The sequence below is a fragment of the Lissotriton helveticus genome, chromosome 9, assembly GCF_964261635.1.
Source record: "Lissotriton helveticus chromosome 9, aLisHel1.1, whole genome shotgun sequence".
In the NCBI taxonomy this organism is placed as follows: domain Eukaryota; kingdom Metazoa; phylum Chordata; class Amphibia; order Caudata; family Salamandridae; genus Lissotriton; species Lissotriton helveticus.
In genome coordinates this window covers 911,066,173-911,084,352 of record NC_136070.1, presented here as the reverse complement: position 1 = coordinate 911,084,352, position 18,180 = coordinate 911,066,173, and the positions used below count along the sequence as shown (strand labels likewise).

The window sequence follows — 18,180 nt, the reverse complement described above, 5'->3', positions numbered from 1 at the left end:
CTTCATTGTCAATAAAAAAATAAATACATACTGGGTAGGGTAGGGGTGAGTCGAGTTAATTACAATTCAGTCCATTGAGCATGACTTTTTTAAATACTTTTATGCAACCTAAGGAGGTTTGTGGTAACTGTACATATTTCAGGGGAGACTTAAAGAATGCCGTTTGCTTTTATTGATAATTAGTGGGACGGTACACATTTCAGCAATATTTTGGATCCTAGTAAATTTTGCGAAATGCTGAGGAAAACAGGAAGACTTCATCAATTTCAGGAAGACTTTACCAGGCACCACATTTTAGCAGCATTCTTTGCTTTGTTATTTGTTTAGTTTGATCAGATTTTAGCATGGAGGTTGGTGGGGCCAGGGGCTCAAAATAAGGAACCCCTACGGTAAATATCAATTACTAAATAAAATCCAGATGGGACGACATCACAAGAACGAGACATCTAGAAAGAAAATAGCATCACAGTAAATATGAATCCAGGTCAGAGGTCACTTAAGAAAGCAGGACATCAGACAGGCAAGGACACCATCAAACCTAGAGCTCCCAATGGAAACTGGAATTACACAAAGCAGTTATCCAGACAGGAAGTGACGTCACATGAAGTCGATTTTGCATAGTTAATATACTGTGCTATTTTTCTCTGGTCCTGGAATGTTTCTGATAGCTAATCAATTCGTGTCAAGCACAATTAGGCGGTTTTTTTTCCAGTGGAGTTATACATCAATTTAATTGCACACTAAATACAGATCAGACGCGTTGCTTTATAAAAGTTCGATTTTTCCCCTGAGGGTTAATCACAAAACTGGCCTGATGGTTTATTGCTACAATATATGCTGCATTCATTTTCCCTACATTCACCTCTATTTCACAGTCCCAAATGAGGGAGGCATACATTGACACTGATTCCATACAACTTTACAAATATATTACAAGGGATTGAATGAAAAGATAGAGAAAGGATTGATACTGAATCTGAAACCAGCTCACAACAAGAAAGTAGAGTTCACGTGCTCTGGCATAAAACATATTTTATGGAAGATTTTGTTTTTGGATGCTGTTTCACCAACCAGTAGTCACAAATATTTGTGCAAATGTTTGTCAGCATCTGTAATTATTGGGTCAGCGCTATGGACATCCCTTTGAGAAAAAACCTGGCCGCCCATCCTCCAGCAGTTAATTGGTTTACTTGTCGAATAAACTTGTTTAGTATGTGTGGGTGGTTACTGAGCTATTCCAAAGTATCTCCCTAATTTGATATTTATTTAGAAATAACTTACTGAACCCAGAAGTTGAAACTGGAATGTTGTAAGTCTGCTAAGTGTAGGACCTTTATGTTCCTAAATGTGAAAAAATAGGGTCTGAAAAATCCAAGCTGAAACATGAAAAGGACTTTTCAGAGGTAACTATCAGCTGGTCTGAAAACTCAAACAGACTTAAAAGTCATAGGCCTTTCGCCACCGACATACCAGCATTTTTCCAAAATAACTTTAAAAAGACATATTAGCACTTTGTGCATAAAGGTTTTTAAAAAGTAGTATTCTGATAGTAAAATCAAAGGTAGAATTACTTTCAGTGGCAGGACTTTGACTTTTAAAGGGACAGTACTAACACTTTGCTGAAGGTGCTCTTTAAAGATAGGTACCCAGATTTTTCTGAAATGGCTTTAAAGGACCAGAACCCACTCTTCTCTGAAACTGCAATAAAGGAATAGCACTGGCACTTTCTCGAAGGGACGTTGGAGCAGTAGACCACGGACATCTTCTTTTCAAGGACGGCACCAGCACTTCTGTGATGAGACCGCTGAAACATCTAAAGACACAATACCGGCACTTGGCTTCAAACCTTGGGAAAGGGTAACCCACTGTGCCTCCTCCTTGCTCTTTAAAACATCTGCAAAGTCTGCCCTACCTAGAGCTCTGACCAATATTTAAGATTTTTTCAGACCTTAACGTCTGTGAAACAAAGTTGAGGTGATGCTGTGATTTTTCTAAAGTCTGAAGGTCATCGCAGTCTGTGCAACAGTTACTGACATACCGCCTTAGGTGAGACAGCCATGATGGAAAAGGCTAAATTAAGGATCTCACCTACTTTGGGAATTTTGTGAATGCCTACTTGTGTTTTTTTTTATGACAGTCATATCTACATGTTTAAACCACCTCTCCACAGAAGAGGGTGGAATCATCTTTCTGGTGGGCGCCTTCCCCCTTGTCAACCAGCAAATCCAGTTCCTTTAGCAGGTCCTCCTGGTGGGCAAACAAAGTCCTTCAGCCACAAACATGCTGGCCTTCTTCATTGGGAAAAGACATGGATGAGACGTGCCCAATGGTGCCCATTACAAAACCTGGAACTTCCAGGAACTTTGGTCTTTGTAATCCAGACAGTCAGTGGCGTTGAAGTTGAGCTTCCACGACGTTTGGTCCTTGTAATCTAAGCAGTCGACAGAGCTGAAGCCGAGCCCTGCCGTTCCGTAGCCCTGAGCTGATAAAGAGGCTGGAGACTGGCTCAGGTGACTGCCCATGTTTGGGTTTGAAATAGGACTCAGTGTGGACCCTGGAGCAGATAACTGGGGATGCATCGGAGACAAGTAGGATCCGCAATCAAGGCCGCTGAAGTAAGACGAGGATCCTCCATAGCTTTGAGAGTAGGCAGGTGCCTGGGAGTAGCTCATGGGGTAGGCCGCTGACCTCTGCATGCAGGGTGCGTTGGAGGCAGACAGGGGATCCGGAATGGGCGAGATGGAGGCTGGGCTCCAGATGGACACGGTGGCGCTGGCAGAAGAGCTTGGGGTGACTGAGTTGACGGCCCCTGAAGGACTGTATTGCCCATTGGTACTGGTTTCAGAGCTGGTTTCTCGAGCAGGAGAGCTTTTCTTCTTCGCAGGACGGGGCTTCGCTTGGCCGCTGCTCTGTTGCTGCTGCTGACGACACTTGGCTCTCCGGTTCTTGAACCAGACCTGTCCAAAAAAAACATGAGAGGTAAATCAAGCTTGTACTACCTCTGTTGCTGCATTTTGGGTACTATCTAAAGTATCGACTGTAAAATAAATTTCGAAAGATGGCATCAAACAATCAGAAACCAATATTTCAACTAGCCATTGTAAACTATAGACACAGATGTCGGACTGAGACAGAAAATAGGCTGGGACACCAAAATAACAGCAGCCTTCATTAGTGAATCAGAAAGCAAAAAAGTGGCCAAAATTTGCAGACTGAAAATGCTCACTTTACTGGCTTATTGAATTTTGTAGCACAAAACAGACATAGGGCTTGTGCACTAATAAGTTGAAAGGGGTGCACGCGTCTCTGTAAAAGATTGACATTATTTTTGTCTGGTAGAGGTATCAGTGTGTTTTGTGATGGCAGTCAGTGTGAAATATTTGAAGGATATAAGAAAGACAGACTCTAGGGTCCATTCACTAATTAAGGATTGGTTTATTATGCCTCCCTTGCCTTGAATTGTCACCAGACGTCCTAACGCGTTCTGCAAGGCCTGGGCCCTGGAAAGTGTGTTAATTAGAAGATAGTGATTTCTAATTCAACTGAAATAAAAATCTGCATTAATGTTAAACGACTTCCAGTGGAAAGAAAACCTTGTAAAGTTCCTGCGTGTGTGGGATGTTTTTCAATAAAGTCAGACGTGGGGTGTGGTTGGTAAATTGCCAGATGTGAGTTTATGATGCTTGATTTTTGACTCTCCCTTTCCGATGTCACCAGTTGTGTGCTGATAGTCACATTGTGCTGTGTCAGTTTACCACCTCCTTGTCTGCCATAGACGGGAGTGCTGGGAAAGAGTCAAATACTAATATTAAACGCTTTCTACAAAACAGAACAATTACTGAAATCAGGAAAATAGTCTGTTCATTTATCTAGAAAATACACTTACACAAAACCAATATCACTATTTCTTTTGTTGTTTCTGTGTTTACTTTTTTATGTAGTAGGTGCGCGTGTGTTTAATTAATTTAGTTTTATACATTTATGATTTCACTTTCTCAAATGTACTTTCTTAATCCGGAGTGTTTTCACCTTTCTTCCACTTCTGTTTCCAAGGTCCCCAACACTATTGCACCAGGGCTCACGTTTTGGTCAGGACAATTTGGTAAAGTGCGCTAACTTTAGGCCTCAACTTTAGTCTCACAAGTTAGCCGTGGTAAGTTTTGGCATGTTCCATCCCTCTGCCCCTTAAGCTCCTCTCACCAGCATTTTATAATAATACAACGTACAATAGATGATTGACAGCACTATAGACAATTCCTAAATTCCCGTGGTTCAGAATTCCTGGTGTTTGGGTTTGCATTATTCGTGAACATGTCAGTAGAGGAAAGTGCTGCGAAATGAATTAGAAAAAAAACAATCTAAAAACTTTTAATTGCGTAGGGGGAGTGCGTGGCCGTGGGCCATGGGAGAGGCACGCAATCCCGGGGGCGGACGGATGTGACGTATTCGCGTAAACACGCAACATGCGTGGAAACTCGCCAGGTTACTAATGACCACAGTGTCTGTCTCCACCACACACCTTCTCTATAAAGAAGAACAGGGCCCAGACGGGAATGTCTGGGAGCAGCAGTCACCGCCTCTTTCTACTCCGCCCCTTTTCATAATAACAGTTTCGCTTGCAAAGCATTTTTTTCAATTTCGGAAGGGACGAGACCCTGCTTGATTCTTTTAAGGAGGGTGTAAATTACAGTAATGAGAGTATTGCCATGGTGATCGCTCTGTATTTTTCTGCATTACAAGGGGAGGTTTCTGGTCGAGCTCAGTTTCGTAACCTTTTACATGCTGCCGCCGCCTTGACAAGCGCAAGGCAGATGGATTTCAAACAGCTATTAATTAAAAATATAGACCAGGGTACTCGCTTGAATGTGTTTGAGGGTCTAGGCGCATATGATCAGTCCTGTATGTGTAAGATAGACAGGCAGACAGACAGATAGACAGACAGACAGATAGATATTGAAACACTTAGCTTTATACTATAGATAGATATGGAGAGCTAGACATCAATAGACATAAAGGGATATGTCGAGACGGATAGATAGATAGATAGATAGATAGATAGATAGATAGATAGATAGATAGATAGATAGATAGATAGATAGATAGATAGATAGATAGATAGATAGATAGATAGATAGATAGATAGATAGATAGATAGATAGATATTGAAACACATTGGACAGAGATGAAGAAATACCATCACAATAATGACAGACAGACAGACATCAATAGGCATCAAGGGATATGTAGAAATGAATCGATAGACAAATATGTAGAGATGAGAGATACATTGATATTAAGAGATATTTTGATAGATATCTAAAGACATCAACACAATATTAATATAGAAACATACTCAAGGAGGTAGGTAAATGCAAAATAGATTAATGTAGCAGGGGGCTTGAAATAGTTGCATGACAATAAACATAGCATTCAGCTATCTGATGGAGTTAGTCACTGAACATATTTTGAAGAGTACTCTCTTGGGCTCGCCCTTGACCATGTGGCCAGTGTAATTCTGTTACTTTCTGTCAGGTGCTATGGAATTCCAAAAACACAATGTAAAATACTATAATTATGTTATTTTTCCCCGTGAAAAATAGACCATTTGGGATGGAAATGTGAAAATCTCAGTTGCAAATTTCATCCTTGGGTTCCAGTTGTAGATTTGATAGAGAGAATCCAGGCTTCAAAAATCACGTTCACTGCCTTCCCCCATGTAAGTGGAATGGAATGGAATGGAATGACAATTTGTAAAGCCACTTAGTAAACTGGACGGGTGAGGCTAGTCTATAGTAATACAATAGAGTGTGGGGGTGTAGAAATTTGCAGTGATTTCCCCCACAAATGTTGTGAGGATTTCTTTAATTTTTGCAAACTGTGTAAAAAAAAAACATCTTGAGAACAGTGGTTTTCACTGGAAGCTGTCCTGAGCCCCATACAAAATCCTATTTTTGGTGGGAGAGCTGTATTGCAAAAAAGTGTTTGCAGAAATAAAGTCTGCAAAAACATTTTCGTGGAACTTTTGCCCGCAGGTAAATATTGTTCAGATAAAAAACTTTTCAGAACTTTGCTACCAAAATTACAATTTTGCACTCTCCGAGACTGGACCTGAAGTTCAGTCTTTATATCAGTGGAGTCTGCTTCAGAGATTGGAAGTAGGTGTGGACATTCAGCCTTTGTCAACCCTGCATTTGAAATGACCACCTTAGAGAGAATCCAGGGATCTACTATGCACTAAGAAGGAATTACCCTGCCACACCATCGAGTTGACCCTCACATCCCAGCACAGTTTTGAATTAGGGGCAACAATGGACATGTTTCCATCACAGGTCTAACCTTTCAGGACAGGACCACGGCTGTGGTGGCATGCATGGAGTCCAGTTTCCTTATAGGGGATTCTCGCTAGAAAGGTTGAGAGGTGGTTGTGAGCTAATACAGCAAACTCTCTACGCATTGTGATGGGTTTCAATGCATTACTTTTCCAGCACACATAGAAAACAAGGTCTGGTAATTCCAAAAAAGCCTCTCACCTGTACTCGAGACTCAGGCAGGTTGATTTTCAGAGCTACCTCCTCCCTCATGAAGATGTCAGGGTAACGAGTCTTGGCGAAAAGTGCCTCCAGGATGTCCAGCTGCGCCCGGGTGAAGGTGGTGCGCTCTCTACGCTGCTTCCTCGGAGTCGCTGAGAAGATAGACACTAGATTATAGGATGAGGCAATATTGGAGGAGTTCATTGTTTATGAAATGGGTGACAACATGCATGCAAAACTCAGGCACTCTAACAACGTCTTACATCCAGTGCATAGAGCACCTACCTAAATTCATGCGATTGGGAATAAACATGTGACATCTCAATGCCCAAGAGAAACTTGTTCAGTGTATTTGGGGAGCAGCAGACGCTTTGAGACAAAGATCCATATAGCGTAGTTTTTCAATTTTCCAATCATATGATCTGGTACAACTCCATATCATTAATTTATTAATGAAAATATAGGAAAACAAGTTGTTTTTTTTACAGATTAATCTGTGGTTAGAGCTAAGATGTTCAATATTTAGTTTTCCACGCTGTCACCTGATTGCCAGTGTCTACAAAGGGATGTGCCCTCATGTTACATCTAGCAGCACTGCTGCAAAACATAGTTCCCATTCAAAATGATGTGTCTGTCCTGATGAAGGCCCAACATGGTAATTGGAAGGAGTCATAGTGGAAGAAACACTCTAAATGTGTGGGCCAGTTTGTAAGTAAATCATATAAACCTTGCCACTTATAATGCAGGCTGTTTAATCAATGAGTGCCCTTTTCACATGATGTTCCTTGTGGTATATTTTTCTTCTTTGTGGTGTTCCATTGAATCGTGCCTGGAGGAATGATCCTTAACAATTTAATTTGTATGCAAACAACCTTTGCTTTTGCTGTGTTTGCACATGTTTTTTAATATAAATAAATTCACGATTTGAGATTGTACCAGATTATGTAATTAATTGTTTGAAAAAGTATGATAAAAAATGTGTGTCCCCAAGCACAGTCTGAACACTAGCTATCAAGTAAAATATCTCTCTTGGAAATTAACATACAGATCAGCAGACTCTTGCATGGTTTTCCAACAACTGGATGTCCCCCACCGCACATCAAGACACGTTTGGGGACAAAAGGATTCCTTTTGTTCTAGGGTCAACCTCTACAGTCAGTAAGGATTTGTTTTAAATAGCCATTGGGAAACAAAAACATTTGAATCTCCTGCTTGTGAAGTTAAGTACTGAACAGTATATTTACAGTTCAAGGAATGCAACAATGCAGTGTGTGTGTGTATATATGGTGAATGTAAAGTGCAAGTCTGAATCTGTCGTGCCTGCAGTGTGAGTAGACGGAAAGCCTATTGCAAGCACTTATCTTGTAGAGTATCTCCACAGTCAATATAGTGAAAGCTCAGAGTGAGTGTAGTGAAAGGTCAGAGTAGCTGTAATAAAGTAAAGTGAATTTATGTTTGCAGTAAAGGGCAGGTCGGTGTCTCGTGGCCAATATATTCTAGCGTGTCATCTGCATTTGTTGAAAAAGACAGTTTAGGTATAGCAAATGGCCACTTGCCACTTTAAGCACAGTAAAAGTCTGTGGTATTTATAAGAAAATTCAATCTAACACAGTGAGACTTTAGTGTAAGTATAGTGTAAGTCATATATTTGTGTGAGTGTGCACATAGTAAAAGTGAAGGTCAGGTCTGGGGCTCATGCTGTACCACGATGTAACTAATGTGAAAGTTCATTGTTTAAGTGTGGTGACAGTTCAATGTAAGTTTGATGAAAGTCCAGTGTAAGCATATTAAAGTTCAGGTGCTTAGAAAGAGATATAATATGCTATGTATCACTATTGCTGAGAGTGGGGAGTGGTCAATATTCACTGGAGGTGACGTCTTGACTGAGTCATACTACACACCCCTCCATCAGCAAAAATAATAAACGGGAAACATTGTTTACAACGCAAGTGTACAACGCGTGTCATTGTAACGCATTTTTTACATCACAAAATCCATTACAACGCTTGTCATTACATCTCATAATCCATTACAACGCATTCCCCATAGTAACGCCCCAGCGGAGTTAGAATAGTAATAGCGTTGTAATGATTATGTGTTGTAACAACACGTGTTGTAACGACATGCGTTGGAATGTATTTTGAGATGTAAAAAATGTGTTGTAATCACACGTGTTGTAACATGTGCGTTGTAAAGTGCCATATTCCTACACAAAGGTGTTCAACCAGAACCGAAACAACATGGTTAAATCCATGCAGTGTGATAAAATCGCAATAACTGGGCCTTGTGAGTATGGCCCCAATTGCGTTATTTGTGTAAAGTGATATTTTAAAATGGCATCTGTCAGGCAGTTATCAGTGTAGTAATGGCTCCTTTGCACTGTAGTAATGTGTGAATCTGTGGTCATTAGTGCACTTATTACAAAGATCCTGTGTTATTGTGCAAGATTTAATTTCACCACCTTGGCATGGTATAGGCTGGGAATATCAAATCCCAAATATCGACGGGACAGAATATCGTTCCCACAATATCGAGGGACAAAATATCAAAGGGTATGTTTCTATACATTTTCTATACCTAACTCCACATATACTTACTGGGATGATATATATAAGCCGTCAAGATACTTAGGTAGATGAGGAGTTAAGAATAGTAAATCCTCACCACCCTCTTTGCACCTACATTTCAACATTTTGTCCCTCAACATTGTGCTACAAATATACTGTCCCATCGATACTTGGGATTGGATGTTCCCTACTACAATCACCCTCAGTGTCACTAATGTGGAATTCCAGTTAGAGTTTAGTGAAAGTCCATTGTAAACATAGTGAAAGTCCCATCTACCCAAATTAAAAGTGCAAGGTTTAGGTGATGAAAGTAAAAGAAGGTTGATGTCACATATATTCTTAGAGTAAATAAAGTAAAAAGTCCTGTGTATGTCAGTACTCTCCCCACAGTGAAACTCAACCATAGGTACTGTGAACGTTCATTGTAGACACAGTGAAACTTCTGTGTGAGCAAGGGGAAAGTCTAGAGCAGGCCTGTGTTAATAGTGCATCCTCAGAGTCAGACATCCATTGTAAACTAGTGTGAAGATGGTGAAAGCACGTGCGAGTGTGTACCTGTGTCTTGAAGCTAAATGAATGGTGTCTGCCATACACTGCATTCTCAGAATCAGTCAAATGAAAGTCAGCTGAAGGCAAAATGTAAGTCTGCTGTTGGTAAAGTGAAAAATCCATGCATTCAACCATCCCACAGTCCAGCTCTGTGTTGTAGTTCCTTGTATCATTGCGTCACTTGGTGTGGTGGTGTTTTCGATGATGCCGCATTGTCCCCTAGTCAAAAGAGGTACTGTGGAAGGTGGGTGATTGTTTCGCTTGACTTGGAAACAACAGTTGCCAAACTGGGTTAATATGAGTTATACAATCAATGAAGCCAAGAAAGGGCTGTGTGCAAGCCATTCCAAGCCAGGCAGTCATTGACAGTTTCAGCCATCTCAACACAAGTTCAGAAGGGAATGCTGGGAGGAGGGTCTAACACATGATGCTTCCTATGCACTGACAGTGGCAAGATGGAGGGATGACAAAGTCAACTCTAGAGGCAGGGGTCACTGCCCTGTGCCATGCTTTGCCGAATTTGAATCATCAAATGGTCTAGCCAGGAGGGCCCAGGAAAGTCTGAGACATTATAGAACTTTTTTTAAACCAACCATGAAAATAATGTAGATTTGAATACAGTAAATGTAGATTTACCTCGACGGGATATCATTAACATCTACTATAGATCTGGACCTCCTGTGTATACGGTGCAAGCCGTGATGTAGTCTCTAAGAGGAAGAGATCGGTTTTCAAATCTCTGCTTCTCTTACTTGATTACTATACAGTGTGATCCTGGAAAACTCAATTTCTATTCCTATGCCTTAGGTGTGGCCATCAAAATCAGGAGCACTTAGAAACACGTGGCAACAGTATTAAACAATGCAAATCACACACATATATATTTGCATCAAGAAAGATCAGTAATTAATCCTCTGTCATGCTCCGGAAGACGCTAGAACCACAAGAAAGCCAAGAGTTGTGTTTTTTTATGTGGAGTGAAGGTTTGTTTCCATGCTGCTTTTATTTTTTATTCAGCAGCCGTTTCTAATTATTCATTGACGATCTCAAAGTGTAATTTAGAAATTTCGGCGATATTATCTTGTGCGACTGGGTCTTGAGAAAATGAAAAGTCCGCTGCCTGCTGTAGGCGCTATATTGGTCATTTGCACATGCGGGAATGTTACTGCATAACATCGGTTGCCTTGTGGCTGAATGGCTCCACCACAGGAAGGGCGCACTGGTGATATGGGTAAACCCAGCGCGAGCCTGCCTGCCCAGGCTCACCCCAGTCCGCCACAGACTGCCACCTTCACCATTGGGCCAATTCTTCTAAGCCCAGACTGGGCTCTGTCAATATATCCATTCTTCAAAGAACTATTGGTGCTTTTGTTCTGTCCGTTTCTACAAGCCCTCTTTTTAGTAAATGAGTGAAATAACGGGACTGCACCACGATCACACATTTCAGTCAAGAGATGATGCCGGGATTAGATTCTAGCTAATTGTGGAGCAGCCATTTCAGCAAAGCCCCACGTGCTTTTTAAGGTGGAAAACAAGTGGCAGTAGGAGAAATACCGAGGTGAAGAGAATATATTTTAAGTGGTGGAATCAAGGAAACAAAATGCTGAAAAACCGATGACTCACAGAGTGCAGACACTCTTTGCTTAATGGTGTCCATATTTTATGAACCCCGTATTGTGTCGTGGAGACATGATTTGAACTCAACTCTTAAATAATTCACTGTCTGCCGCCCTGTCTCTAGGTATTTTGAAGCACTTGCCATAGAAAGGTACATACAGGCCTGGGTTCCACGGAAGACGGCTTGATAACTGGTGCCGGCTGTTCCATGAGGCCTGTCACCAGGCGCCTGGCTGCCACCTCAGGTCCACCTGGCTGCCTTACAAGTCCTCTCCATTGTTACCTATCTTATGAGGCCTTCTGCGCCCTAAAAGCCTGTCTTGTGCCACTGTCTGATTTCTGACAGGACCCCCACTCACAAATAATCCTATTGCCTTCTCAAAACATGGTGGCAAACTACATCCTACCTGGTTGCCCGTCTGCTACATGAGACCTAGCGACCAGCTAAAACCTGAATTTCACCTGAAAGCCTATCTGTTCCCTGATATCTCATTTGTGCCCAACGTGTGGCTGCCATCTAGAGGCCTGGCCACCATTTCACAAATGTCTTCTACCTGATGCCTGGCTGCCACTCGAGGTCTGATTGCCACCTGATGCCTACTGGTCAAGGTTACAGCCTATCCGCCACATGAGGCCTTGCTGCCAGGTAAGGTCAGAGTTTATCCTGTAGGCCTGGCTGTTAAGTGAGACCCGGCTGGAACCGCAGACCCGGATACCATAGGAGGGCTGGTTGCAACCTGAGGCTTGGATGCAAACTGTGGCCTGGCTGAAACCTGAGGCCCAGATACCACCGAGGCCTTGCTGCAACGTGAGCCCTGGATGCTAACTGAGGCCTAGATACAACATGAGACCAGATACCACCTAAGGCCAGGCTGCAACTTGAGGCCTGAGTGCTAACTGAGGCCTGGTTGTAAACTGAGGCCTGGCTGAAACCTGAGACCCAGATACCACCGAGGCCTTGCTGCAACTTGAGCCCTGGATGCTAACTGAGGCCTAGATGCAACCTGAGACCAGATACCACCTAAGGCCAGGCTACAACTTGAGGCCTGGATGCTAACTGAGGCCTGGTTGTAAACTGAGGCCTGGCTGAAACCTGAGACCCAGATACCGCAGAGGCCTTGCTGCAACTTGAGGCCTAGATGCAACCTGAGACCGGATACCACTTAAGGCCAGGCTGCAACTTGAGGGCTGAGCGCTAAGCCCTGGATGCAACCTATTACACGGGTATTGCTGGAGGCCTGGCTGTAACCCTAGGCCCGGCTTCAACCCGAGGCCCGGCTGTTACCTGAAGCCCTACTGCTCCCTGAGGCCTGACAGCGAACTGAGGTCTAGCTGCAACCCGAGGCCAACTACTACCTTAGGCCTTCCCGAAATCCGAGGCCTGGCTGCTTCCGGAGACCTGGCTATCTCCTGAGGCCTTGCCACCGCTGCCACCGGAGTCCTGGCTAACACCAGAGGCCTACCTCCTGCCTGAGGCCTGACTGCAGCCAGCGGACTGCCGGTAACCCGAGGTCCGGTACTACCTGGGGCTTGTCTGCCACTTGAACGGCAGGCTGCCACACGGACGACTAGATGCATATGGAGGCCTATTTAGACTGGAGGGGGTGGGAGGGGACGCCCTACCCTCTTTTCCATAGCACCTGCGCCCTCCCCTCGATAGCACACCAGTCTTCTGTCCCTGGAGGGACTGCGAGCAATTATCGGATTCACCCACTCGGCACAAACCGGATTCCAGCGCATATCTCAGCCTGACACCGAGCAGACGGAGCCCCGTGCTCATGGCCGGGTCTGTGCTGACACGCCACGAGCCACGCGCATTCCACAAGCCGCCTTTGAGAATAACAAGCGTGGGTCACCGGGGGTGCACTTACAGCCAAAGTGCCTCACACAGAGCCCTTCTGTGTTATGGAATTGTACGTTTTATTAAAGGCATTTCTGTATCACACTAATTATTAGTACCCTGTCGAATCCGATACTCAGTTTGGTCTATCTCTGATGGATGAATGGCTGAGTGTACCATGCTGGGGCTTCAACCAGGGACCTGCAGGTCACACACTGCTCTCAGCAGCAGATATCCAAGCCACCGTCGATCTCAGCAGCTGAAATACTCATAGAGGGCACGAACGAACCTATTCCACTCAATACACCTTACCCACTGAAAATTCACTAAACCCTCCCTCAGCTAAAATAGCAACCCTGTGCCCAAATACCAGCTCAGCGACTGGCCCACAGCATGCACACATCGCGCTGGTCCACTATTCTGTCAAAGATCAGAGGCGCTTAGATATGGGCTTTAAAGCGCTACACAAATGACACATAATCTCGACTACACCGAAAGACCCCCAAAAAACTGCAAGAACCCCATCCCATAAAGTTGATATGGGGTGAGTGTAAACGCTAATAAATTTTAGGGGAAACAAAATGTAACGCTCAAACCTCCAAAATGCAACATCGCATGTGAGTTCACAATAACAGCTGCTTAAAATCAAACCTAGCATGGAGTCAGAAGATAAAGACAGAACGGCAAAACACAGCCCTGTCTATAAAATGACTTTTCGGAAATCCCGAGTTGTAGAAGGCTCTGAAATATCGTCGCCCCCTCCTGCACTGCCTACAGGCAGATGAAGGAATGAAAAGGGGTTGGTAGCCTCCAGTCGGCTCGAGCATGTGCTTGCCAACAAAACATGTTATGTTTGTAGCTCATGACCCGAGTCTAACTGCCCGACATCCTGCCTGGCGGCTCCGCTCTGTTTAACCTGGCAAGGGCTGGCGTTTACCTGGCTTTCACTGTGGACCCGAGAGAGGTGTGAGCAGATGGAGGGATTTGCCATGAAGCACTCTATCTATCTATCTATCTATCTATCTATCTATCTATCTATCTATCTATCTATCTATCTATCTATCTATCTATCTAGCTACCTATCTATCTATCTACCTACCTGTCTATCTACTCATCTATCAATCAGTCTGTATGTCTGTATGTTTGTCCTTCTGTGTGTCTGTGTCTGTCTCTGTGTCTGTGTCTGTCTATCTATCTATGTATCTGTCAACATATCTACCAACCTATATACTACCCATCAATCTCTCCCTACCTCTCTATCTACCCATCTATCTGTCTGCTCTTCTACCTAACAGCTATCAATCTTTCTATCTATCTATCTATCTATCTATCTATCTATCAATCAATCTTTCTATCTATCTATCTATCTACTAATAAATAGAAGAGATGGCGGCAGATAGCTAGCTAGCTAGCTAGATATATAGATAATGGAGTCATATTGCATTGTGCATTAATTTAGGTTTAAAATAATATATATTTCATTGTTGAATATTGTTATCCTATTTTGTCGATAGGTTAGTGTGTGCTGTAAGGATGTAAGGTAGGTATGCGCATGTTATCATGTTATATGTTTATGTGTGTGTGTGTGTAAATATATATATATATATATATATATATATATATATATATATATATATATATATATATATATTTGTATATATATATATATTAATTTTCGGCGATTTCAGATATTGGAAGAAATAACAAATACTGCAATCTCTCTGTGTAGAAGAAATACCAACTGGGCTAGTGGAGTAAACCATTTTGTGGCATTTTAGCTTAAAAAAAACAGAATCGGCAGCGGTGTTTTCAGCTCACATGTTCGTTATGTAATAATTTGAAATATGTTCTGGTCTCTTCGGAAGCGCACGCCCGTGCTTGGTTTCTGTCAAGTTCACTGCAGCGGTTCGGCATTAAACGACGCGCTCTTCTTCAATGAAGTATAAGAAAAATAGAGCGGCTTTTCTTTAAAAGACGCCCAACTACTGACTTGGGTTTCTGTGGACTCCTGGTAATTTCCATTTCCTTCAACAAAACATTCACTTTCTCTTCTGTCGTTTCCACTCGAGGACATTTGAAACTAGGGCTCGGAAAAAAATATAATAAATGTTGTCCGAACATTTTAAGCTTTATTTTCTCCTACTCTAAAAACAGAACTGACTGATTTTTTTTTTAAATGTTTCAAGTTGAATTTACTCGTTTGGGATAAGTGTAACAAATACATTCTTTCCGTATTGTCGTTCTGGTTCCTCTGTAATAATTGTTTTCCGAGTTTGTGCGTGGTTTTTGTAAAGGAAAGGGGAAGTGTTGACTGACAGCATGCGGTCATGGTGGACAAATATATTAACTATTAAGTAAAAAACCCTTGCCTTCCCGTTGAGTTTGTACCAGATCACCGCCCCGGTGTCCAGTTTATCACCTGAACCCCCGCAGCGCTGTCTGTCGTTTCTTGATCATCTATTTCCACGAAGACACGTGCATTTGTGTATTGCGGTTTCTTAAGGGGCATATGACCAGACTTGTCACAGTGCCGGCTGTAGCCTGGCCTCGGAATACACACAAACATCCTGTGCAGTTTGCAATCGGAATTCAATGGGTATTTTTTCTACCCCAGTGTTGAAAACAGAGTCGGTCGAGCCAATCACGGATACCTACAATATAGACAGCGTATAATGTCCTGCAAAGCAGGAGGAAGTGATGCATTTGATTAGACTGACACATGTACTTAGCAACACATTGTGTGATTGTAGGCACATCGCCCTGGTATCCGGCTCCCACCGACCCCAAACAGCTGCACCTGCAAGGCTATATCTTTCAGTACAAGTTTCCATCATTGTTCACTAAGTTTTAGGTTGGAAGTATTGATGTTTGAAAGTCTGTCTATCTACCTATCTATCTATATATACCAATCTATATCTATCTATATCTATATATATCTACATATGTGTGTGTGTGTGTATGTATATATATATATATATATATATATATATATATATATATATATATATGTGTGTATATGTGTGTATATATATATATGTGTGTGTGTGTATATGTGTATATATATACATATATGTGTGTGTATATGTATATATATATATATATATATATATATGTATGTGTGTGTATATGTGTGTGTATATGTGTATATATATATATATATATATATATATATATATATATATATATATATATATATATATATATATTATATATATATATATTTCGTAGGGGGATTGCGCTGCGTGGTTTGATTTACTCTGCGCAGCCCGGCTCGGAACACACATGGAACCACAGAGCAACAAATGAAATGGAAAACTATCTCACAAGGGCAGTCGATACCCCAGCCTCCACTTTAAGCCATGTATCCATTAATTCATTCATGCCTATGTGCTCTGATAGGTGGCTGGTAGTGTGCTATCCATTCACCTACCAATTCATCCAATCATTCATTTAGCTTTCTGTCAACGAGCAGTAGATCTAACTTCTAGGATCTATAAACACCAACAACATGCCTGCCTTCATTGACGTATATATACACATTGGCCCATCTGTAAATTCATTCAGCCACCTATACATTGAAAAATATATGCATCAGTTTCTCTGAATATACTCTTCTAGCTATGTGCGCAGCTGAAATGGGGAGAAATAGTTGCAATTGGCACGTGTAGCGCTACAAAGCCGCACAACGCTCCGGTAGAGAGCGTTGTTTAAAGTAGTTTGTGTCAATGTCTTCATGTAAAAACATGTATTCTGATTTGATGCATCAATCTCTCAAGACTCACATGCCCCATTTATGAATTTATGAATATATCCATAAATGTTCCTATTCATCCTCTTATCTCTAAATCCATCCATTCGTCCGTCCATGCATCCAGTGCTACTGTCTCATAGCGCTCTCTGCAGTGCGCCAGCCGCGCAGCGCTAGGCGGGTACTCACAGGGGTATCCCACGGCCGAGTGCAGGAGGTCCATGCCGGGCCCGGCCAGGGCCAGCCCGTTGACGGCGTAATGCGGTTGCTTGATGTAGGACATCATGGTCCCGCCGGGGGTGCTCCTGGGGGTTCCCGGGCTGCGGGGGGCTCAGCTCCGGCTCTCCTCTCCGGCTGCAGCGACCTGGCCAGTGATCCGGGTGCGCAGAGGTCCGCTCCTGCAATGGAAGAGGCAGAGGGTGGGATGAGGGCGGCCCCTGAGCTCCTGTGTGTGAGGGGGAGGCGCCTCCTGCCTGCTGCTGCTGCCTGCTGCCTGCCTCCCTGCGACCAATCCTTAGCCCTCACCAGCCCAGACTGCCGGCCAAGGTGAGCGGGCCGGGGCTTTAAGCAGCCCCCGCCCCCTCCCGGCACTAATTAAATCAAGAAGTTTGACAACAGCACCCCCCGCCAGGGCTCGAGCCGGCCCCCTTTGCAGCGGAGAGACAGCCCCCCGTTCCACCCTGACTACTCCTGTCCAACTCCCAGCCCCCTCCCCCCTCTGCGGGGGTCAGGCATCCACCGCCCGGCCCTGCCCCACTCACCCCCTTACAGAGACTATAGCCACCGTCCGGCCTTTAACTACCACCATTAAACGTACTCTACTCACACTCACACATTTTACAGCAGATACACAGCCCCCATCCCTAACTACCCCCACCCACGCGCCATACTGCCCTCAGCTCCGTTTACCACGGACACGCAGCTGCCACCTCCCAAACCTGCCCCCATCTTCCTCATCCCTCATTCCCAGCGCCCCTTACCCAGGAAACACCCACCACCCTCACCAGCCCCCCCCCTTGCAGCAGACGCCCGTTCTGCACCCCACCATCAGCTGCAACCCAGGTCCCCAGCCCCCATACACCTTACACAGGCCCCATCCACCTGCCAGCCGCGCCACACCCACGCATCAACACAAGCCACTATGAAGCCCTCGCCCATCACCTATGCTCCCCCATGCCCACTCTTGCCCACACAGCGCCCCCTAGAGCTCTGAAGGGACCACATGCCAAGACTGAGCGCGTTTGCACGTGGGACCTGCAGCTAGGCTTTCCTGCAGGGAAAAGCAAAACTACAGGTACCAGAATGCAAAGGGGGAAAAAGTGGCTATTA

At 43.6% G+C, this 18,180-nt stretch overlaps 1 protein-coding gene across 1 annotated transcript; it reads right to left on the bottom strand.

The window, feature by feature from the left end:
• Positions 1-692: 692 nt before the first annotated feature.
• Positions 693-17,238, bottom strand: LOC144783047 (homeobox protein otx5). The gene is made up of 3 exons (XM_078662222.1): positions 17,041-17,238; positions 6,531-6,682; positions 693-2,957 (listed from the first exon to the last, which is right to left on the bottom strand). Exons 1-3 carry the CDS (start codon positions 17,135-17,137, stop codon positions 2,337-2,339), a joined length of 870 nt encoding a protein of 289 aa, XP_078518348.1. The 5' UTR covers positions 17,138-17,238; the 3' UTR covers positions 693-2,336.
• Positions 17,239-18,180: the final 942 nt, after the last annotated feature.

What these genes read in the sequence shown, in the direction of transcription:
- LOC144783047 (XM_078662222.1), bottom strand. Translation starts at nt 17,137, where the DNA reads ATGATGTCCTACATCAAGCAACCGCATTACGCCGTCAACGGGCTGGCC. An exon ending in CTCGGCCGTGGGATACCCCT is followed by an intron (nt 6,683 to 17,040) that starts GTGAGTACCCGC and finishes CTATCTTCTCAG; the next exon opens with CGACTCCGAGGAAGCAGCGT. An exon ending in TGCCTGAGTCTCGAGTACAG is followed by an intron (nt 2,958 to 6,530) that starts GTGAGAGGCTTT and finishes TTTTTTGGACAG; the next exon opens with GTCTGGTTCAAGAACCGGAG.